The sequence below is a fragment of the Lactuca virosa genome, chromosome 2, assembly GCF_052849685.1.
Source record: "Lactuca virosa cultivar CGN04683 chromosome 2, Lactuca_virosa_CGN04683_v6, whole genome shotgun sequence".
NCBI lineage: Eukaryota > Viridiplantae > Streptophyta > Magnoliopsida > Asterales > Asteraceae > Lactuca > Lactuca virosa.
Window position 1 is genome coordinate 224595375 of NC_136427.1, and position 24503 is coordinate 224619877.

A 24503-nucleotide genomic window follows, 5' to 3' on the forward strand; every position below is an offset into this window, starting at 1 on the left:
CCTTGTAATTTCATTAGCTGGGTCTTGGTGACTTTTGTGCTATGACATTACGAAAGAATCATTGCATAAAATGTTAGAATCTGACATATTCTAAAAGTGGCAAGAATTTGGTATTCTTATACTAATAATAAGGATTGGGGATTGTGAAATGAGTTTCATTGGAAAAGTTTTTCAATTGATGTATTTCACAAAGTATGGACCATAGGAAACCAAAGTGTACATGCTTGGAGCATGGGACAATTGTGGTTATAATTCGAGAAATAAGTTGATTTTCTGAAACAGTAAGCAATGAATAATGAGTAATCAATATGGTGTTTAAATTAAAGTGTTTTTATTTACGCTCAAAAGTTTTGGGGCCATATAGGATTAATATTATTATTGCGTTTCACTTTGCATGTTTTGACTTCCAGAATAACTGGGTTATTCGAACCTCCACAGTCGGTCATACGTTGGAAGTAGGTATGAAGGAAGACTGTCATGAATCTGTCTGTAGATTGTCTAAGTGTTTAGACATAGCACAAGTTTGCTGCAGAGTTCATGAGTGCTTTAATAAGATTAGAGTATTGGATCAAACCCACGCTCACTTGAATCACTTCATGGTTTTTGTCATGAGTAATTGTGAGACGATAACATTGTATATTCTTGAAACCGAGACGTGTGAGTTGTTATTTGTTGGTCGGTTGCGCATTGATAATAAGAAAATGCACCAGTAACTTGGTGTTATAAAACTTATTGTTGTGTGTGATTCGATCAGTAAATGCAAGCGAGCATTTGAGTCGAAGTTTATCCATTCCTTTTACCCAAAGTGGGATAAAAGCGATATCTGTGGGCCTCTCGATGATTTAGTGATGACACCCTAAGCGCTTGGCCAAGCCGGGACTAAGTTGATGTGTTCAATTGTAGTCTGTTGTCAGTCGTCATAAATCGGAAGTCGGGAAACAGTATAGAGAGAATGATCAAATTCGTGTCTTGTGTCTATACGATATCTTGAGAATGGAGGAATATATAATCCCTTATCTAAAGGACACGCGTATCTGATAAGATCAGAGTTGACAACGATTTTTGAAAGCTACGATTGCTGATCAGGTTCTGAAGTTATGCAAAATAGTTATTAGACTTATCCAAGTGGGAGACTGTTGGATTAGTGTCTAAGTCCATAACTATTTTGGTATGTACTTGACCTGATTATGAGCATGATCCTTTTGGGTTGCCTTCACCATAGCAATATATAGGATGAATTAAGGAGAGAAAGGTTTAATTATGATTTATTAATATATTATAAGAATAATATATTAAAGGAGAAATCATATTGTTTAATTAATATTAGTCAATAATTAATTAAGAATTAATTTAGTGGCTAAAAGAGATTAATTAAACTTAGGGGACTGGATTTGTAATTATAAGATAATTGCAATTGGGCTATGGATTACCTAAATAATATAGGTTGGACGAATTCTATGGGAAGCCCATAAGGAATTCGTCCAAAGGATACGTTAGTAAAATAGTAACCACAATAGTTCCTTCTATAATCACTTAGTTTACATTAGTTATATATGATCTAATATCGAACAGATAGTTAACTGTGTGAATCTGCCCTAAGCCCACAACCAAACAAGGAACAAAAGTAAGGCGGAAAGCACACATCTAACTATCTGTTGGATATTACATATATATATATATATATATATATATATACCTGATGTATAAACTAAAATATTATATAATTAACCACTTAAGGTCCTTTAAGTTGTACTGGTCTAATAAAATGGATTAAACCTTTCACTGATAAGTTTCTAGTTTAGTATACTCATTGTTCTATCTGAAAGTATGTTTTTGTACTAGAAAACGGTGTAATGAATTTGTATACTATGACCTGACCTATACCTGGTACTCCTTATGATTACTTGGTGTATACGAAATATATATATAGTCAAGATCGAATAGATAGTAGACTGGGTACATCTACTCTAAACCAACAACCAAACAATGAAAAGGGAATGAAGCGGAAAGTACACATTCTACTATCTGTTGGACTCAATTAATATATATCCTTGATGTATCTACCGAGAAATCATAAAGTTAGCATTATAAGTCACCTTCTAACTGAATGTTTATGTTACACATTTTACTTATGTTGAATGTTTTTCCTGTATCATACATCGTATTTGCTAACCTTGGTACGTTGTATTTGTATCTTTCTTATTGAAACCCGGTATGACGTTGTACCTCGTGTTTGCTAACCCTGGTACATTGTATTTGTACCGTTGTTTGTGCAAACCCGGCATGATATGTTATTACTTCGTGTTTGTTAACCTGAGTTTTACATATGTTTATGTGTTTCTTGTATCATACTCCGTGTTTGCTAACCCTGGTACGTTGTATTTATACCTTTGTTATTGAAACGCGGTATGACGTAAGTGCCATTCTTCAAGTTTGCTAACCCTGGTACGTGGTATTCGCACCTTTGTTATTGAAACTCGGTATGACGTTGTACCTCGTGTTTTCTAACCCTGGTACGTGGTATTCGTACTTTGGTTTATGCAAATACGGTATTCCTGTGTAATTTCATGATTTATTCTCCTGTTATAGTATGTTTTTTCTGTTATCGTGTATTGTATATTCTTTCCTGAGTATGTTATATATGTTATCGTGTATTGTATCTTCCTTCCTGAGTATGTTCTATATGTTATCGTGTATTGTATCTTCCTTTCTGAGTATGTTCTCAATGTAGTATGTTCTAGTATCTAGTATGAACTGAACCTCTAAACCATACCTATAATAGTTTACTAGTATGTTTACTTGAACTGTTACTGACTTGAATAAAAGTCTCATTTATCTACTAAGTTATGATTTTACTTTAATAACGGAGTTTTATAAACTATAAGGTAACATAACTTTTAAAGAGTTTTTGAAATGTTTTGATTACTCCTGAAACATAAACAATCCTTTAAAATGATGTTTATAAAGAAACATTTACACAATTATTATTGTGTTCAATTTGTATTCCCCTCCCCCCCCCCTTAAAAGTATTTAAAACAGTTGAAAGATTGATTATAGGGGTATGAACTTACCTTATGCGGGTGATTCAATTTCAGCTTCTCGTAAGGATGAGAAGTTCCACGAATGAAGTCCCGAGACACAAACGAGTCCTAAATGACATATATTGACATATTTTGGCATGAATATAGTGTTTAGAAGCAACCACATGCAAGTAAACACCTCTAGGAACTAGGAAACACTTGGATCAAGTGTTAGAATCACATGTGATTCATCTAAGGGATGCATAAGTCCATCATTTGGTTTTTACGGCCATGGGTTTACAGCCATGGAGTTTGCGGCCGTAACTCATGGTAAAAGGTGCATAAGAGGGTGTTTGAATGATAGGGAAGCTTGAAGGACTATTGATCTACAAGAGGATGAGCAAAACTAACCTTTTAGGAGGCGTTGAGGTGTTTACGGCCACACTAAAAAGTGTATGGCCGTAAACTCTCCAAATGGTCTCATTTTGGGTCTTAAAGGCAAGGGGTTTCAACGGTTCAAGTGTTCCAATGGTTAGCAAGTGTCTATAAGTGTTTAAGGCTCAAAACATGACAAATACAAGGGTTTACGGCCAAGGGAGATACTCCTGGCCGTAAACTCTCATTGATGTAGAGTTTGGTGATGTTTCAAGTCTAGGATCTAGTGCTTAACATGGCTAACTAGAAGATAGATGGAATACTCACACTTTTGAGGCCCTTAGATGAGTTTGCGGCCACCAAGAACAAGTGTGTGTTCTTGGTGAAAGTTGATGATCTTGAAGATCTAACCAAAAGAGATGATTTCATGGATGAAATTATAGGGGTGTACTAGATTAAGAAGAATAGCAACTCAAAGATGGAAGAACACTTACGTTTTTGAAGATCTAGGATGAAAGGCTTGATGATACTTGAGAGAGAATGGAAGTTTCTTGAGTTGAAAGTGTAAGAATGAAATAAAAGTGAAGGATATGAGACTTAAGGGGGGAATTTACGGCCAGCCTTGAGTTTACGGCCGTAAACTCCTTTTGGTGGTGATTAAGGTTTGAATGTTGCACAGTGACTCCAGCAGGTACTTCCTAACACTCATTCCTTGAATGTACTAGGCTTAAAATTCATTAGAATGACCCTTAACAAGGCTAGAAGGCAATGAACTTAAGTTTGACTTTTGATTGATTGGCTTGAATTTACAAGGCAAAAATTTTCGGGTTGTCACACCTGGAATGTAGTGAGAAGTGATTTCGAGGACGAAATCTAATTTAAGTGAGGGAGAGTCGTAACACTCGTGTTCCAGATCGGCTAAGCTCGCGATAATCAAGGGTCGAAGATGAAATTTTAGAAGAAACTCTGTGCCACGACGTGGAACTAGGATGCCATGGCGTGGCAATGATTTAGTGGATCATGTATTTTTAGACCACCACGACGTGGCAAAGAAGGCCACGGCGTGGCAGCGGATCAGGCCCAAGCCCATGACTCTTTTAGGGTTCCCTTCGTATTTAAACCCCTCTAAACCCATTTTAAGGTTCATTATCAGCCTCTAAGCCCCTTTCACCTCAGAAAACCCTAGCCTTCATCCATTGCTTGATTCTTGGTGTTTTTAGGAGCTTCCTTGGCTGGAAGAAGAAGAAGAAAAAGGTGATATTTTAGTGGAGCTTGCAAGAAATCGACATTATCATCACCTCATTTTGTCTATGGACCTTTGTAAGTGTCCAAGTTCCTTGCTCTATGTCATTTGTTGGTTAAATCTTGAATATTATCCCATGTTCCTCATGTTTGAGCAAATTTGGAGGAAAGGAACTCATAACGTTGGCAACTTTATGAATCTCCTGAGTCTCAAGAGTATTATATGTTATAGATCTAGTATTTGATGGAAGTTCTTATTATTTGCCTAAGTTTTTTCCTTCATAGTTCATATTTTTGACGTAAGATGGATCTTAGACATGTATTGGACATACATGTCTATAAAGCTTCCACCTTTATGATAGATCTAGTATTAGAAACCCTTTCTGGAGTGGTTGGGCTAAGGCTTTTTTTGGATTAAGGGCTTAATGGTTATGACATTATGGGGTTTGGCTTTATTTGGACGTAGGGTTTGAGATCTTGATCTCGGTTGGTGTCTTTGTAACGCCCATAGATTCGGGCTAGTCAATTTAGAGACGATAAGCGTCAAAAACGACTTTTTAATAGAATATTATTTAGAATGAATAATCTTAACCAAGTCATAGTATAAGTTACAAGGGTTCCGTACATATAAAGAACGCCGTAATCCGAGTTATAACGAAGAAGTTATGGCCCGTCGAACTTTTACAGCAAAACCGGCACGGCACCGGGAGACGTAAATAATGAATTTACGATAGAAGAATTTTTAGCCTTAGTGATCTAAACAGAAGTTGTAGTATACGTTAAACCGAGAACATAAAAAAAGAACGTCAAAATATGACTTCGTATGAGGAAGTTATGATTTTTCTAAGATTTGGCATAACAGTGCACAACCCGAAATTCGAATTTTAGATCGATTGATTTTTGGCCAACGCAACCTAAATGAGAATTAAAGATCTCATTAATAATAGCGCAACGGTAAAAAAACAGACGAAAACGGACATCGGATGAAGAAGTTATGAATTTTTAACAGACTTTTCCTGTCCCGGCCTGTTAAAAATATAACTTTAAAAATAAAGTCAAAATTAGCCGACAGAGTCTAAACGAAAGTTGTAGGGTACGGTCCCGCCTACGCGTGGATATAAAGAACGTCAAAAACGGAGTTCGTATGAATGAGTTATAAATTATAATAGCATATTTACGTATTAAAATAAAGTATAAATCATATAGACGTATACATATATATATATATATATATATATATATATATATATATATATATACAAATGTATATATCATTAGAAAGGTATCGACGATGCGGTCATTATAAGACTAGTGTTGAGTACTTTCGACATTAGTTTAGTACAAATATCGTTAAATCTATTTAAAATAGTATTATGAAGGGGTGTTTAGTCGTTTATATAACTATAAGGTCATTAATTAATTATTGAGGGTAGTTTTTGTAAATTTAATTACTATAAATAAGAGCCTTGGGCTCTCATATTTCTTGCACCATTCTCTTGATTCAAGAGTCTTTCTCTTCTTATCCCCGAGCATTTCGGTCCCTCGTGATTCGACTTCTCTTTGTATAGTTTTAGTATAGTAAGGTGAGCGCTGAAGCGCTGCACGAATCTTTCCTAGAATGATCCAGCGACGAAGTTCTGCCCCTTCCGAGCCCGACTCCTAGATAAAACCCCCTTGTAAGTAAGTTATGCTTACCCTATTTTAATATAGCTTATATTTAAAATTAGTATTGTTATTATGAACTTATAATAAATATTTGGGCTATTATTATGACTTATATAAGTGTTGTTATAATATCTTTTTAACTACTCGTAGTACGGAGAATCTGGTTTAAAGGGCCGCATAGGGTTGTTGGATTTCAGAAGTGCTATATACCAAAATGGTCCTGCCCTCCGGTGTTTTATGTTTGGCCCCTGTCTGTACATAGTGGTTGGAAAATATTGTTTAAACGCTTATATAATAATTATAATAATAACGCTAAGACTAATAATTAGTCACGGTAAATATTAGACTAAAATCTAGTGGTAATAATAGTAGGTTTCGTAGAAGGTAATTATATTGTTAAGAAGCGAAACGCTGTCCGAGTTTGGAATCATCACTTTAAGAAGTGAGTGCATAGTTATTTTCATCTTACACATAGATATGAAGTATTTTATATAAATTACGTGCTATGTGTGCATATTATTTGAATACTTGCTTTCTATGCTGGATGAACGATTTTATACATGTTTTAAATAATTTAAACTGTATATGTATTTTATATCTACGAATATGTTGAGTAAAACATGGGTAGATGAATGATGAGAGATGAAAGATGATATGAATGAACATTAGCAGCTATAGACTTAGTGCCTAACAAATAACATCGGAAACTATGGACTTAGTGCCGATCGAATAAACGTTGGTAGCTATGGACTTAGTACCTGTTGAATAAACGTTGGTAGCTATGGATTTAGTACCTATTAGCTGAACACTGGTAGCTATGGATTTAGTACAACCCTGTTTCGTTGATGATTCCGGGACGTAATCATCCTAAGGGGGAGATAATTGTAACGCCCGTAGATTCGGGCTAGTCAATTTAGAGACGATAAGCGTCAAAAATGACTTTTTAATAGAAGATTATTTAGAATTAATAATCTTAACCAAGTCATAGTATATGTTACAAGGGTTCCGTACATATAAAGAACGCCGAAATCCGAGTTATAACGAAGAAGTTATGGCCCGTCGAAGTTTTACGGCAAAACCGGCACGGCACCGGGAGACGCAAGTAGTGAATTTACGATAGAAGAATTTTTAGCCTTAGTGATCTAAACAAAAGTTGTAGTATACGTTAAACCGAGAACATAAAAAAAAAAGAACGTCAAAATATGACTTCATATGAGGAAGTTATGATTTTTCTAAGATTTGGCATAGCAGTGCACAACCCGAAATTCGAATTTTAGATCGATCGATTTTTGGCCAACGCAACCTAAATGAGAATTGAAGATCTCATTAATAGTAGCGCAACGGTAAAAAGACAGACGAAAACGGACGTCGGATGAAGAAGTTATGAATTTTTAACAGACTTTTCCTGTCCGCGCCTGTTAAAAATATAACTTTCAAAATAAAGTCAAAATTAGCCGACGGAGTCTAAACGAAAGTTGTAGGGTACGGTCCCGCCTACGAGTGGATATAAATAACGTCAAAAACGGAGTTCGTATGAACGAGTTATAAATTATAATAGCATATTTACGTATTAAAATAAAGTATAAATCATATATACGTATACATATATATATATATATATATATATATATATATATATATATATATATATATACAAATGTATATATAATTAGAAAGGTATCGACGATGCGGTCATTATAAGACTAGTGTTGAGTACTTTCGACATTAGTTTAGTACAAATATCGTTAAATCTATTTAAAATAGTATTATGAAAATGTGTTTAGTCGTTTATATAACTATAAGGTCATTAAGTAATTATGGAGGGTAGTTTTTGTAAATTTAATTACTATAAATAAGAGCTTTGGGTTCTCATATTTCTTGCACCATTCTCTTGATTCAAGAGTCTTTCTCTTCTTATCCCCCGAGCATTTCGGTCCCTCGTGATTCGACTTCTCTTTCTGTAGTTTAGTATAGTAAGGTGAGCGCTAAAGCGCTGCACGATTCTTTCCTAGAAAGATTCAGCGACGAAGTTCTGCCCCTGCAGAGCCCGACTCCTAGCTAAAACCCCCTTGTAAGTAAGTTATGCTTACCCTATTTTAATATAGCTTATATTTAAAATTAGTATTGTTATTATGAACTAGTAATAAATATTTGGGCTATTATTATGACTTATATAAGTGTCGTTATAATATCTTTTTAACTACTCGCAGTACGGAGAATCTGGTTTAAAGGGCCGCATAGGGTTGTTGGATTTCAGAAGTGCTATATACCAAAATGGTCCTGCCCTCTGGTGTTTTATGTCTGGCCCCTGTCTGTACATAGTGGTTGAAAAATATTGTTTAAATGCTTATATAATAATAATAATAACGCTAAGACTAATAATTAGTCACGGTAAATATTAGACTAAAATCTAGTGGTAATAATAGTAGGTTTCGTTGAAGGAAATTATATTGTTAAGAAGCGAAACGCTGTCCGAGTTTGGAATCATCACTTTAACAAGTGATTGCATAGTTATTTTCATCTTACACATAGATATGAAGTATTTTATATAAATTACGTGCTATGTGTGCATATTATTTGAATACTTGCTTTCTATGCTGGATGAACAATTTTATACATGTTTTAAATAATTTAAACTGTATATGTATTTTATATCTACGAATATGTTGGGTAAAACATGGGTAGATGAATGATGAGAGATGAAAGATGATATGAGTGAACATTAGCAGCTATAGACTTAGTGCCTAACAAATAACATCGGCAGCTATGGACTTAATGCCTATCGAATAAATGTTGGTAGCTATGGACTTAGTACCTGTTAGATAAACGTTGGTAGCTATGGACTTAGTACATGTTAAATAAACGTTGGTAGATATGGATTTAGCACCTATTAGCTGAACACTAGTAGCTATGGATTTAATACCCGATTAATGAACTTTAGCAGCTATGAAATTAGTGCTTTACGAACAAGCATTGGCAGCTATGGACTTAGTGCCTATCATATAAACCCTGGAAGCAATGGGCTTTGAAATGAACGAATGCAGGATAAATGATTCTTAGGGTAGATCCTTAAGAGTAAGGAAGATAATGGGGATGGGTAATTGGGTTGATTGTTTGATGTTGAACATAATAATTATATTATTGTGGGTTGAAAACCCTATGTACTCACCAGGTTTGCCAACCTGACCCACTCAAGCTTATTTGTATCACAGGTGTCGATATGAAGCTACTTTACACTGAGAGATTTAAAAGAGATGTAAATCACTAGTGTAAATGAATGTAAGTTCTGTTTATGCTTATGTTTCTGTATTGACGATGACATCCCAAATGTTTTAAAATGGATAAAAACACATTTCTTCGGAAATGCTTTGATAACGTATTTATCATGTTTTTTTTTTCTGGGAACAAATTCCGCAACATTTTTATTAAAAGAGGTACTCTGATTTTTATAAAGCATAAACAAAATCGGTCTTTTCTGGCCGAGAAAATGGGGATGTCACGGTCTTAATGGATAAAGTTGGAAACTTTATCCATTTAGACCATAATATGGACCAGATCTAAGCTTTGGAGCTTTTGGAATCGATGAAAGCAACTTAATGCATTAAGCAGCTGGAAACCCAGTGACAACGACATGGAATAGGTCCCCACGGCGTGACAAATGGGAATTTCATGTATGTTTGGTTGGGTGAAGGCCACGACGTGGCAGTTGGCTAAAGTCAACTTTGGCCGTTGACTTTTGGCATGGGTTGACTTTTGGTCAATCTCTATTTTTTTGAAGGTAGACTTAAGGTTTGTCTTGTGTGGATTGTTAGGAGGTGTTTTGCACCCATCTTTTGGCGGTGAGAGTTGTTGGTTGTGGTCGTTGCGGCATTGCGCAAGGTTTTAGTAAGCATTGTGATTCAGGCGAGTCTCCTCACTGTACTTAGGGGTGAAAGGCACCAATGCCAGCCCACTGGTTTATGTTATATAGGAAGACCAGAGGGTTGCTCCTGACATTTGTATGAAAGATCAGGAGGTGGCTCCCAGCAAATTGTATGCAAGACTAGGGACCGGACCCTGACAGTTATATGTAGTATGCTAGTTGTCTTTGTGATACTTACATGGAAGACCAGGAGACGGCTCTTGGCACTTATCTGTAAGACCCAGGGTTTTGGCCTCGGCCTGGCAACGGAAGACCATGATACAGCTCAAGGCATAATGACAATTATAAGACTATGGATGACACATATCAATCTCTATTGTATGTATGGTACACAGTATTTTGGGGGAACTCACTAAGCTTTGTGCTTACAGTTTCATATTTATGGTTTCAGGTACTTCCAGTTCCAAATGGAAGGGCCCGTCGTGACTGCACAACATCCTCCAGAGTTTTCCGCATTGGCAATTTATGATATTTACTCTGATGTTTAAATAATATATTCACTTTGATTGGTTTTGGAACAACTCGTTTGTATGGTTTATTGTTTTAAAAATGAAAATTTTACTACGAATTTTGGGACGTTACACCAGGTTTCCCAAACCCGACCCATTCAATTTATATGCATCATATGTAGCGGAACTTATGTCTTTATGCTGTAACCTATGTTGGATATTTAATTATGACATCCTTAATGATTTGTAATTTTTGAAACAATATTTGTAATCTCAAAATGTTTTATTTAACTAGGATTTTCCATAACAAAAACAAATGATATTTTTAAAACGTAAAGAAAAAATTTTAATTGGTTCTGAAAAATGGGGGATGTCACATTATCTTTTCATTTATTTTTAATTATAAAAAAGGATGTGTAGTGGTAAGTATACAATCATTTTTTTAGAAAGACTAACAAACGCACCAACTATTCTACTCATAAATTTACATCCTTTGTCTCTAGCAAAACTTGAACCCTCAACCTTTTGTTGAAAGAGACATTTCCGTCAACTTCTTATGCAGTGTTTGTGTGGATAGTGACATGACTCCCCGCCACATTTATGTTAGTAATTGGTATACCGGACAGCCTTACAAGCTAAATATTGATATGAAATGATTTTTTTTATATAAATACATACTAATTTAGTACATTCTAGAAATGGACCATGCGTTACCCTAAAATTTGCACCCTAACGATCAATTTCTTTCATGGTTGGTATTTATTACAAACTCTTTTAATCATTTTTGTTAAATTCAATAGGATTTTTTTTCATTTGTAATTTTACCTTTATTACCCCCCCCCCCCCCCCCCGTCCCAAAAGTATTGTCTACAAACAAAAAACACATAGATTAAGAAAAGCAATCATTAGTTTTGTCTTTTTGAATAAAATGACCATCTTGCCATTTTCTAAAACCAATGAGAAATGTGTGTTTGTAATTATTCAAGTTTACTTTATTAAATGTTAGGGGTAATTTGGTAAAAGTGTATATCTACTTTTGATAGTGGACAATAATTTTGGGACAAACTAAAATAGTAAGGTGGACAATAATTTTAGGACGGAGGGAGTATAATATTACTATTAGTATTAAAATACAAACAATATATCCTTTTAATCATTCTCTCTTTCTCTCAATTTCTGGTGAGTACGCCCATATCATCCTCCAATTGACCTCGTCTTCCCACTTCCCCACTCGACATAACATATGCGTATAAGGTTGTAAACGCATCGAACATGCATGAGTAAAGGTTTCTTCAAGTTTGTTTGTTTAAATTAACTGAACAAAGGCACCAACATGAACCAATAAAATGAATGAAATTTCATTATTCATGTTCATTTGTTTGACAAATTACCTTGTTCATGGTCATTAGTTTATGTAGGTTAAGATGCTACACAAACATAAATGATCATAAACAAACAAACATAAAAAACATAAATAAACATATATGATCATAAACGAATATAAATGAATATAAAAATTCAGATAAAAAACCATAAAATTTGATTGTCAACATTACTAATATGTTGATCCTACATTGTAGTGTCACTTTTATATTTTTACCAAACCTAGAAATTGTAAAACTTAAGTTGCTCTTAAAAACTCTACTTTCATTAATATTATATGCATAATGTAATATAATAAATGAAGATAATCGAATGAAATAACATAAACAAACGAATGAGACCATTGTTCATGTTCATTCATTTAACTAAACAAATAGAAAATATTGTTCATATACGTTCATTCACTACATAAACAAACTTTCCGTCAAACGGTTCATTGAATTTTCGGTTCGTTTACAGCCTTAAATACGTGTATTGAATTGATAATAGACCGACACTCTTTGGTTGGTAGTGGGAGATTTTTTGTGTAAGAGGCTTTTAATTTTATGGGCATAAATATTATTTCTTGACTTTCTCAACAAATCATTGGAAGGATAGATGGTTTTTTTGGCAATAAAACGAAAAAAATTCTTATTGAGATGTAATATCTTGATTTTGGGTGGAACCTTAAAATGTTAAAGTCTAGTGTGGGTTTGCCTTTTAGGAAGAGTGTTGGTATATAAATCCCTATTGATGGGACATGTGTGTGTGGGTGTGTCATAGTATATCACCTAATTGGATGTTCATTGAAGATACTCCTTTAGGAATTGCTGAAGGGTAGTCGAGGGGTATTTATAGCGTTTTGAAGATACCAGCAAAAACATTAGTATAACAATCCTCATTCACGTTTCCAGGAAGGTGTTTATAGGGAAGGACTGAGATGCATCACCATAGATGCTAAGGGATATGGTCATATGGATCTCGAGCCTTTAGATATATGGATATGGATATGACGATTTTTTTTTTTCCAAGAACGTGGATCTGAATATGTGATTTCCTTTGTAAGTTTTCATAGTGTGGAAGTGGTTTTGGGTTTAGGATTTTGATATTTCAAACATATTCATATTCATCTTTTTGGTTTCTAAAATTTTGGTTACCCATATGTAGTTCATTCTAGTGCTCATCCATGTGTTTCTAATCAATCCATGAATCATTTTCGTGTTCGGCGAATAATGTGGAAGATTATACATCAGATGATCATCTAGGTGTTCCTTCATAGGTTTTCTGGATTTAAGCTCCTATTTGGATCGGAGGAAAATGAATTACCCAGGTCTTCATTGTCTACGTTTGTGTTCATCTTGTTCCAAATTTGTTTCCATTGATGTTTATAATAATAATAATGATGATTTTATTTTTATAATGATAGCAAACAGAAATATCAAATATAATACTAAATAAAAAATGGATAAAAACATATTTTTTTTTCGATGCACTCAATGATCGATTATTGGTGGAGTTAGTGACAACTGCAAGAAAAAAACAAAACTAAAATATTTGTCCATGTCAAATTTTTTTAAACTAAACTCAAAGTACGAATTTGAGTAAACCACCGATGACCATTTCTGTAATTTAATCAATTTAATATTTATGAAATACATTTCTTTTCTAAGCCTAAGTGCCTAACCTTATCAAAAACCCAATAAAAACTTAAGAGAAATTGATATGATAACCACTTACGGGACCACCAAAATCATATTTATCGTATGATTAATTATTATGTGGATCCACGTGTCACATCCACAATTTATCAGGATTATATTCTACAAAATCATTTACGGACAATCAAATCTACTTTAATATCTATTTAATAGATAAAAGTTTTTTTTTTTTTTTTTTTTTTATAAATTGTCATACTTTCATTTAAATTGTCAAATATCATTTTATTATTATTTTGAATTAATTTTTTTCTACATGTTATTTTATTAGTTTTTTTATTTTATTAAATTTCACATAATATTTTAATGTAATAATTGCAATAAATGTAGTAATAAATGGATATCAATTTTATTAATCAACTTACCTTTTAATTTCAAAATTTTCAAAATTAAAGCTCATTAGTTTATTTTGTTTATTTATTAAAATTTAAAAGATAAAAGAATTTTCATTATAATATTCATTATTTTTATAAGTTCAAAGTTATCAAATAATTGAACCTTTATATTTAAATTTTTTTTAAATTAACTCATATAATATATAAGTCTTACAACTACTTTCGATAATAAAAGTTTGAAGCTAAAATGTGTTTTTTCATAAAAAAAAAGCGAAAGAATTATAAACCTTTTCTTGTCATATGCATTTTTATTATTTTCTATTTATCTTTTGTATTATAGTTTTCTCTATTTGTTGAACGCTCGACTTAGGTAATTAAACTATCAAGATTCAAGAAACAAAAAAACTTACATATATTATATTATTATACGAGTAATTTGGTCATCCCACGTGGAATTATCTGTTGGGGAAGACAACACGTAGAAAATTTTATCACACGAAGAGGAGGGAGGAGCCTTGTTTGCTTGTGACATCGCATTTTGTCCATAAGATATAATAAGTTAGTTGGCTTATAAGCAAGAGAGGATCTCAACTCATTTTCATACTCTATTCTCTCTGCAAATTTCATGTGCAGATCAAGTGGATGCACTCGAATCGACAGCTAGCGATGTCTTCCCCTCCACATATCTCCGTTTTACTCACCAGGTTTGTTTTATTTCTGCAACTCCACATTTTTCGTCTTCTGTCATTTGATTCGAATCTTCGGCTGATTTCTGGTATCAACGGCGAAGTTTTTGTGCATTGTGATTCTTTTGTTCTTCAAAGTACTATGATATTTGGAAATTTTTTACTTCAGTTTACTGATTGTGAGATTTGTGTTCGAGTTTGTTTACTGTTACGGGAAATCATTTTGTGAAGAATCCTTATGGCTCCAATTACAAATTGACAGCGAGAAAAATTAACTTTGGATTTTATATATGTATTATACGTGTGTTAAAAATTACCTGCTTATTAGCGGTTCTGTTAGCGAAATCGGCACAATATCCTCTGATTTAGCTTTTGTTGATCACTGAAGTTGTTGTTTAAGTTTTAATTTCTTACGTTTGGAAGATGAATGATGTATATGATCTGAGCTGACCTGTTCCACTGCAAACCAAAGACTAAAAGTGTTAAAGTGCAGCAGCTTGATACTTCAAAATAAGTGCAAGTTTGTGAACTATCATACATCGATTATGGGGGAGTTAGGATGCGCTATTAACTGCTTATTGAAATTTCATGTCTCAATAAACACTTTTGACTTTTTGAGTGTTCGGCTAAACCGATTTTCTAATGAGCAAGAAGTTGCTTAACTGAAAATTTATCAGATTATCCTTGCTTTAAGCAACTGGTTATTTGATTCTTCAAGTCGCAATAATCACTTTGAAAATGCAAATCAAACACCTCCTTTAACGTCAATGGAAGAATATCGAGTTCCTTTTTCACAAAACTTTTGCTATGATTTATTGCTGTTTGAAGAAGATAAAGTATAATTACATGGAAGAGGTACAATTTAACCATAGAGATTAAACGTTTTAATTTTCAAACATACTTCCACAAATTCCGAGTCAACATTTTGGTAATTTTGTGAACTATAATCGAGCCTTGTCTCTTTGATCCACGTGTTAAGTAAGTGAATCATTAGCTACTTTATGATAATCCAAGTAGAAAATTGATAAACAAACTCCTATTTGCAAACTTGTATATCAGATCCTTTGAATTTCCTCAGTGGCAACTGAAAAGAAAGATATTAAACACATCTTGTATGTGTGCTATAGGTACTTTGAAATCTGCGAGATGCATGAGGTGCAACCTACTTCAGCTGTTGTTTCATTGTTAAAGAAGGTCAAACATACTCTTTAAATCTTCATTCTCCTTATTTTCATTCCCTTTTCTATTAATGGTATATAAAAATATTATTTCCACATTGAAGTAATATCCGACACCTAACATATTTCTCTCCTTTCCATTAGGCCTCGATTCAGAACATGACATGCCAAAAATCTACAACAGTGATTTCACTAAACCAACTTAGCAACACTGATTTGTTTCTTCTCACTGATCTTTTCCACTCAAATGACTCAAATGCCCTCGACAACATTGACTTGCTTCATGAATCAAGTGGTGACTTAAATGGATATGCTGTGTTGTCACTGATGCATGCTATCAACAAAAAGCTTCGCATTGTTGATATCAAGGATATGCCATTAAAGGAAGATGTCGCAAGGTGTATTTTGTGGCTTCCATCAGATTGACCACATAAAAAACTCCATACTCATCTTTCACTTACAAAGTTACAATATACATAAATACCAATAATACCCTTTACAGGATGAACATAAACATACATAGTTAAAGTAGTATTTTTATACCGGATTTAAACATTTCCAGGGATCTTTTTGAGACTGGTCTACACTGCCAAGTTTTGAACATAAAGTCAACAGAGATTCAAAAGCTCAACATGGCTGGAAAATTCATTCATATGCACACCCTTAATCTGGATTTTTGCACCTCACTTTCTACCATGGAGAAAGATTGCTTCACTCACATGCCTAATTTGACACGTGTCTCAATGTGTGCCACAAGAATCTCCAATCTTTGGACCACAACTGCAGCCCTATCAAAACTTCCTTCATTGCTCCAACTTCGCTTTCAAAACTGTTTATGTTGCAAGGACACATCCCCATGCCATTTGAAAGATGAACACACCACCAAAGCTTCTTCACTCATTCATGAAGTCAGAAAAACATCATTTCACATCTCATTGTTACTTACTTTCATGAACTCTGTTATGTTAATAACTTAATAAATCATCACTGTACTTTCCAGGTAATTTCTTTTGATAAACACGTTTCACAAAAGTACAACTGGCATCATCCTTCACCTATCTGCTTTCAGAAACATTATAGGGAGTATATGATTGTTTCATTACCAAAATTACAAGTTTTGGATAACTGTCGCATAGGAAAACTGGATAGAGAAAGAGCCAAGATTGTGTTCTCAAGATACTACGAGTTATTACCAAATAAACGACAACATAAAGAGAGTATCATTAGTGTATTGCATATGCGTGAAACAGGAGGAACAAGTAGCATGGTCAACAAAAAATCTTTGACTTCTAAAAATCCATCACTACATGGAAAAAGTCAAAGTTTTTATTCAAGGTCGCTATGTGCTGCTAAACTTGGCTCATCCGCATGGCCTGTTTTACATCCAATTTCCATTATTAGTCAAATAGGGAAAGAAGAGGGAAAGATTTTAAGACCAAGGCAGTTTGAGTATCATCAAACAGATCCAAGTTTAATGGCGTTTGGAACTCTAGAAGGAGAAGTAGTTGTCATCAACCATGAAACAGGGAATCTTGTTAGTTATGTTCCTTCCTTTGATACAAATAAGAGTGTTCTTGGCCTATGTTGGCTCAAGAGATTCCCATCTAAGGTATGTGTTAAATGTTAATGTTAAACATGGTTCTTAAAAAGGCTAAAATCAAGAAATAACAATTGAATTTTTTTAATAGGTTGTTGTGGGATATGATAACGGATCATTGAGATTATACGACATAAATGACACACTTCCAGAAGCCCTTGACACCTGTCGCAATTCTACTGGTGTCCCTTTTGTTGACTTTCATCATTTGACTTCCGTTCATGTGAATGCAACAGACGATCAAATCCTCACAAGTGGCTACTCAAAAAAAGTTGCAATCTACGATATTTCAACAGGAAAACGCCTTCATTTCTTCAGCGACATGCATAAAGAACCCATAAATGTTGCCAAATTTGCACATCATTCCCCCTCTCTCTTTGTCACTTCATCATTTGACCACAATATCAAAATGTGGGACTTGAGAACAAAACTTGTAAACCCGTGTTACACAGCTTCAAGTTCAAGTGGAAATGTAATGGTTTGTTTCTCCCCTGATGACCTCTATTTGCTCGTATCAGCTGTCGACAATGAGGTATTTTAAATTTAAATTTAAATTTAAATTCACTTTATTTATTTATAATGAATAAAAAAAGGTTGGAAATTAAGTAGGTTGGTATTTGTTGGTGGTAGGTTAAACAACTATTGGCTGTAGATGGGAGGCTTCATACAAATTTTGATATAGCTCCAACAGGAAGTGGTCAAAATTATACGCGTTCTTATTATATGAATGGGAGAGATTATATAATTAGTGGGAGTTGTGATGAACCTGTTGTTCGTGTGTGTTGTGCTCAAACTGGAAGACGACTCAGGGATATATACTTAGAGGTACTATTTTTAATTAAAACAAAATTATTAATCCCAATTATTTAAAGTTTTTAACTGTTTTGGTATTGGGTGTCTTTTATTATTCAGGGTCAAAACGCCAGGAGTTTGATGTTTGTGCAGTCTCTAAGAGGAGATCCATTTAGAGTAAGTTTTTTTTTTTTTTTTTTTTAATTTAAGATCAAATTACATTTTTGGTCCCTGATTAATTGATTATATATAATTCATTCTTCCAAATTTGGCCCCAAAAACTTTTCTGTTGCAATTCTTTTTTATTTATATAAAATGACTATATTTTTAGGACTGAAATTGCAAAAATCAGCTCTACTCAGGGACCAAATATGGTCATTTTAGTTAGATCTGCTCAAATCAAACTTTTTTGGGATGAAAATTGTAAAAATCAGCTATACTCAGGGACCAAAAATGTAACTAGTTTTGACATTTTGGAAGTGGCATATTGTGTTGTTGAATTGAATGTTGATAACAGCATTTTCACATGGCGATTTTGGCGGCATATGTGCGTCCTAGCTCTAAGTGGGAAATCATCAAGGTAATTAATATAGGGATAATACATATTATTTTTTGTATTTACTGAATGAAAAAAGAAGAAGCTAGACTACATGATATAATATTTAATGAATGAATGTAGGTTAATTTGCTTTCGGAATATCATAAAGGACAGCATCTATGTCCTTCATATAGGAATGTTGTACCATAAGCACCGAATGTTGTACCTTTGACAAAGGGTAACATTCTTTTCTCAAATATATTATAGAAGATGGTGTCTCGAGAACATGAATTTTCTTTATTATAAAAAATATAAAGTTTCGTTGACTTTGGACACATGTAAATATGGACTTTTTATGTAAATATTATTTTCGTTATTTTTTTTTCTTTTGTAATTGTAAGCACATTAGAAGTATTGTGAATTTCTCGAAAAGATGAAAGTGCATGTATGAAGCAAGGAAAGAATTACATTCTAAAAACATATGTGATCTTTAATAATTACAGTCTACTATATGTCATTAACTTATAATGCATATCAATGACTAACGCGTTTTTGGTGAAAAAAATCTTTCATAATGTACTACAACATTCCCGGTGGCGGTTTCAGCCCGAAAGTCAAGTGGAATGCACAACCATTGACCGTGGAAATTAATAAAACAAAGTAATAAAAAGTAAAATAACATTAAAATTTACAACTAAATGTCATTTTACAATTGAAATCTACGGGGACACATAGCTAAGAAACGTTTGATAATATTTTCAGTTGTAACCTTGGAAAATCATTCTCTTTCAACCGTGCAAATTACAAATCATTTAAAAATTCGTACCAAATTCGATTCCGCAAATCCGACTTTACAAGCTTCATCACGGAAAAACATCTCTCCACCGTTGCGGTTGCAACCGGCAAGACCAATGGCAACTTCACTAACCGATAAATCAATGGAAAGGAAAGATGCATATCGGTTTCCACCATCACTTTAGCAAGGTTGGATATACTCTTCAAAATAGCAAATCTTCCATCTTGTTGCATATGAGAAGGGTAAACCGAAAGTTCATGTAGAATATTCATCCTATCTTTATAGCTAAAATCATGTGGATAAAAATCGATCAACTTCCGTAACTTTGATGGGTCAAAGTCACAAAATGAATCATGTGGATTCAAACCTGTCATACAAATAAGCAACGCGGAAGTTACTTCACTAAAACGATCACCGAACTCTTGAATTTGCATATCCAAAACCATGTTAAAACAAAAAAACTCATAATAATGGCGATTGGAGATATTGGTATGTTGTCTTCGATTTCTTAGGTTAACATAAATATCCTCCATGTTCAACATTTGAATTTCATTATTCTCACAAAAAGAGGCGATGTCCAACATAAGTGAATCAAATCCATCATTTCTTATCTTTTTTAACGTTGCAACGATTGATTTCACCAAACTTATAGCATTCATGATATCTTGATCCTTTCTTTGTAGAGATCGTGACAATATATTTGTGATCCACAAAATTTTCAACATCAACTGTAAATGGAACACAAAATCAAACGATCATAAATATATTCGAAGACCACTTACATGATGTTGACTAAAACTAGAGTAAATTACAAGAATGGTGTTGGATTAGGTGTCTAAGCCCATAACTATAATTGGTATGAACTTGAATTGATAGCAGCACAGTCTTTTTGGGTTGCCCTCAACCTAGCAACTGGACAATGAAATTATGAAAGGAGAGATATTAATTTATAAGATTAATGAATTAATATAAATGATTTATTAATATGTTAAAAGATTAATATATTAATTAGAAATCATTATGTTTAATTAATAGTTAGCCAAAAATTAATCAGAATTAATTTTGGGGTTAAAAGAATTAATTATAAAGTGCAGGGACTAGTTTGCAATTAACTAATAGTTGAGTTGAAGGTTCCAGAACCCCCTTGGAAGGAGGTGGACGAAATTCTTAGGGGAAACCCTAGAGATTTCGTCCAAGGGGTCCAAATAAGGCCTTTGGATCTTGCTTAGGCCCTAAGCAAAGGATAACTAGGGTTTTCCCTAAACCCTAGATCCCTCAGCTATTTAAGGAGCCTCCTGGCTCACATTTGAGGTCACTGATTTCTTTGGAAGAAACCCTAAGGCCGAAGTTGCATACTCTCTCCATCCTCTCTCCTCAAAGTTTCCTTCTTGCTAGTTCTTGGGTGTGATTCCATTAGAGGCATTACATTTGTGGTGCTAAGCTTCCAAGAAGATCAAGATCAAGATCAAGAGGATTATCAATTGTTTGCTATAACAATTGAAAGGTATGTAACTCCTAAACCCTAGTTTGTTAATTTCGAAATTAGCCCCTCTCCTCTAGGGTTCTTGTTTTGCAATTCAAAGTTATATGTTCAATAGATCAAAACATAGATCCCAAGTAGGTTGCATGTGAACATAGGAATTGTTTTCTAGTTTGTTTGTTTTACCTAAATCCCATCAGTGGTATCAGAGCCATTATTTGTTTTAAATTGAATTGCTATAATTGTTGAATTGCAAATTAGGGTTTATAGCTATTAAACCCTAAAGGCCAAATTTTCGATTTCTAGGGTTTTGGATAAAAGGGGTTTTTCGAAAACCCTAGCCTCCAAAGAACCCTAATCGAAATTAGGGTTAGGGTTTTGAAAACCCTAGCCTCCTCCCTTGTAAATTTCGAAATTGCTAGAAGTTTTAGAGTTTCTTGTTTTGGATAATTGTTACTTAATTATATTAATTGGATAATTATCCTTACCCTATTTTTCGAAATTTAGAGGGATAAGGATTAGGATTAAATTAATTGATTAGTTTAATTAGATAATCATTACAAGATTTAATAATTTGATTAATAGTTGATTAAAAGATAAATATTAAATCTAGTTAATTGGTTTATTTAAATTTAAATTTAATAGTTTGAATTTCGAAATTTATATAAACCCTTGAAGTTTTAAAATGTTTTAAAACACACCCTATATATGTATTATGATTAAAAGTTTAATATTATATATGTATAAGAATATGGTCAGTCAAATCGCTAGTATGCCTCATTCACGGAGCTAATCTATAAGAGGGGTATAAGGAAACTGCCTATAAAATGGTAGTTGAATGGGTGTCCACTCTCACCCACCGCTTCCTTGATTAGTGGAGGGTCGTTAGCAGAACGGATTTGATAGGACAACTACTTCTCATTAAAAGTATAATGACATTAAAGAAAGTACTAGAACAGTATTTTTAAAATCCCAACTCTAGTTACTTTAGGAAAAATGTGAAAAGTATGCTAATCCATGAAATTGCACATTATGCTTTATTGGTCGTTAGTGGAGCGTGTGTGGTTAACCAGCACACTAAAGGGCACTAATAAAGAGTAGTAATGGGTATCTCATAATTGTCATTTTGATGGAGCGTGTGTGGTTTACCAGCACATCAATAGTTAACGATAAAGACAATGAGGTTACCAAACACATTTGCATGGTTATTCACATCTTGTTTGTGATCCTCGGCATCCCAGTCACAAATAGAAGAGCATAATCTGAGATTAAAACATGTCATTGAATAGTTTCAATGTATCTCAAAAGAATTAGGAATTTCACTTCGTTTGTTTCGTCTAATGGTGGAATTGGTGAATCGTCATTCACCTACCTTTATGAAATTTACACTTGGATCTCGGCATCCCATTTCTAAGTTGCGAATCTTCATAGTTGGATCCTAACCTTGATATTTTATCTTTGGGTTATTATATTGAGGTATCTTGAAATCTAACTAAAACTTTCTTTCTTTTCAGATGTCTACTCCTGGAAACACTCCTGCTTCATCCTCCTCCAACCAGAACTTCTCTTTGCTCAATATCTGCTCCAAAGTCGTTATGGATGGCTCAAACTATAACGATTGGATGCGCAACATCAAGATGGCTCTTCGTTTTAAGAACAAATAATATGTTCTTGAAAAGGAGCTCAAAGAGCTTGATGAGTCTGAAGCTACTCCTGAAGATCTTGCTGCCTACAAGAAACATTACGATGATGCTACCAAAGTGGCGTGCATCATGGTGGCAACCATGTCCCCAGAACTGCAGAGGTACTATGAGGACTACTGGCCTTTTGAGATGAACAAGGACCTTATGGAAAAGTACCATAAGCGAGCTCGTCAAGAAAAGTTTGAAGTAGTCAAGTCACTCATGGCTTGCAAGATGAAAGAAGGGGAATCGGTTGTGTCACATGTGCAAAGAATGCAACGCTACAAAGAGCGTTTGGTCAAGCTCAACATTCACTTTGATGAGGAATTGGCCATTGACATGGTCTTGAACTCACTACCTGATTGTTATGGTCAGTTTATTCTAACTTACCATTTGAACAATACTGAGCAGACCTTGGCCCAATTGCACAACTTGTTGCAGACAGCTGAGGCAGGAATGAAGGGTAAAAGTATACCCTCCACGCCTACAAGTGCCCCTGTATTGGCTATTGGACAGGGAAAGGGGAAAAAGAGGAAAGGTCCTCCCAAGCAAAACTGGAAGAGCAAGGCTCAAGCTGGGTCGTCTAGTAATGGCCCAAAGGCTAAGCCCAATGGTTCTACTCCCCATGTTTCTGATCCAAAAGTGGCCGTTTGCTTTTACTGCAATCAAAAGGGGCATTGGAAGAGATCTTGCCCACAATATCTGCAAGATATCAAGGATGGCAAAGTGAAGCCATCTTCGGCAGGTATTTACACTATTTCTGCTAATAACTCATTATCTTCTCGTTCATGGGTCCTTGATACAGGATGTGGTTTTCATATCTGTTCTGATTTGTAGGGACTAAAGGAAAGTGAGGAGATAGAGCGAGGAAGGATAAACTTGATCATGGGAAACAGAAAGTCTTCACCAGTGACCAAGATCGGAGTTTATCAGCTTCTGCTTAGCAATGATGTTAGATTAGATTTAATAAATTGTTGCTATTCATCTGAGATGACGAGAAACATTATTTCATTTCATGCATTGTTCAGACAAGGTTTCAAATATTCTTTTAATGATTTGAATGGTTCAATTTCTGTTTATAAGAATGGTGTTTTTATGTTTGAAGCTTTACCTTGTGATGGTGTGTATGAAACAGTGACTTGTGTTGATAGCTTAGGAAATAGTGTACTTAATATTGACTTGTCTAATAGTGTAGACAAGGCATGCTTGTGGCATTGTCGTCTTGGACACATTAACAAGAAACGCATAGCCCAACTCCAAAAGGATGGAGTGTTGGAATCATTTGACCTAAAATCAGATGATATGTGTGAATCTTGTCTTTTGGGAAAGATGACAAAATCACCATTCACAGGGTCTTGTGAAAGAGGTGAAGGTCTGTTGGATCTCATACACACAGATGTGTGTGGGCCCTTCAGATCAACTACAAGAGATGCTAATCGATTCTATGTGACTTTCACTGACGATTATAGCAGATATGGATATATCTACTTGATCAAGCATAAGTCAGAAACTTTTGAAAAATTCAAAGAGTTTAAGCATGAAGTCGAAAATCAATTGGGCAGAAAGATAAAGATACTTAGATCCGATAGAGGCGGGGAGTATCTTAGTATCGAGTTTAACGACCATCTGAAAGAATGTGGGATAGTCTCACAATTGACTCCTCCTAGGA

The 24503-nt window shown here is 34.2% G+C and overlaps 2 protein-coding genes across 2 annotated transcripts; one reads left to right on the top strand and one right to left on the bottom strand.

Moving 5' to 3' along the window:
- Positions 1 to 14606: 14606 nt before the first annotated feature.
- Positions 14607 to 19381, top strand: LOC145160301 (protein DWD HYPERSENSITIVE TO UV-B 1-like). The gene is made up of 10 exons (XM_079079440.1): positions 14607 to 14789; positions 15899 to 15965; positions 16094 to 16347; positions 16512 to 16857; positions 16950 to 17558; positions 17638 to 18078; positions 18177 to 18371; positions 18459 to 18515; positions 18856 to 18918; positions 19018 to 19381. Exons 1-10 carry the CDS (start codon positions 14728 to 14730, stop codon positions 19084 to 19086), a joined length of 2163 nt encoding a protein of 720 aa, XP_078935566.1. The 5' UTR covers positions 14607 to 14727; the 3' UTR covers positions 19087 to 19381.
- A 296-nt stretch (positions 19382 to 19677) lies between these two features.
- LOC145158251 (uncharacterized) lies at positions 19678 to 20331 on the bottom strand. Its single transcript, XM_079077173.1, has one exon. It carries the CDS (start codon positions 20329 to 20331, stop codon positions 19678 to 19680), a length of 654 nt encoding a protein of 217 aa, XP_078933299.1.
- Positions 20332 to 24503: the final 4172 nt, after the last annotated feature.

What these genes read in the sequence shown, in the direction of transcription:
- LOC145160301 (XM_079079440.1), top strand. Translation starts at nt 14,728, where the DNA reads ATGCACTCGAATCGACAGCTAGCGATGTCTTCCCCTCCACATATCTCC. An exon ending in ATCTCCGTTTTACTCACCAG is followed by an intron (nt 14,790 to 15,898) that starts GTTTGTTTTATT and finishes TGTGTGCTATAG; the next exon opens with GTACTTTGAAATCTGCGAGA. An exon ending in CTAAGTGGGAAATCATCAAG is followed by an intron (nt 18,919 to 19,017) that starts GTAATTAATATA and finishes GAATGAATGTAG; the next exon opens with GTTAATTTGCTTTCGGAATA.
- LOC145158251 (XM_079077173.1), bottom strand. Translation starts at nt 20,331, where the DNA reads ATGAATGCTATAAGTTTGGTGAAATCAATCGTTGCAACGTTAAAAAAG.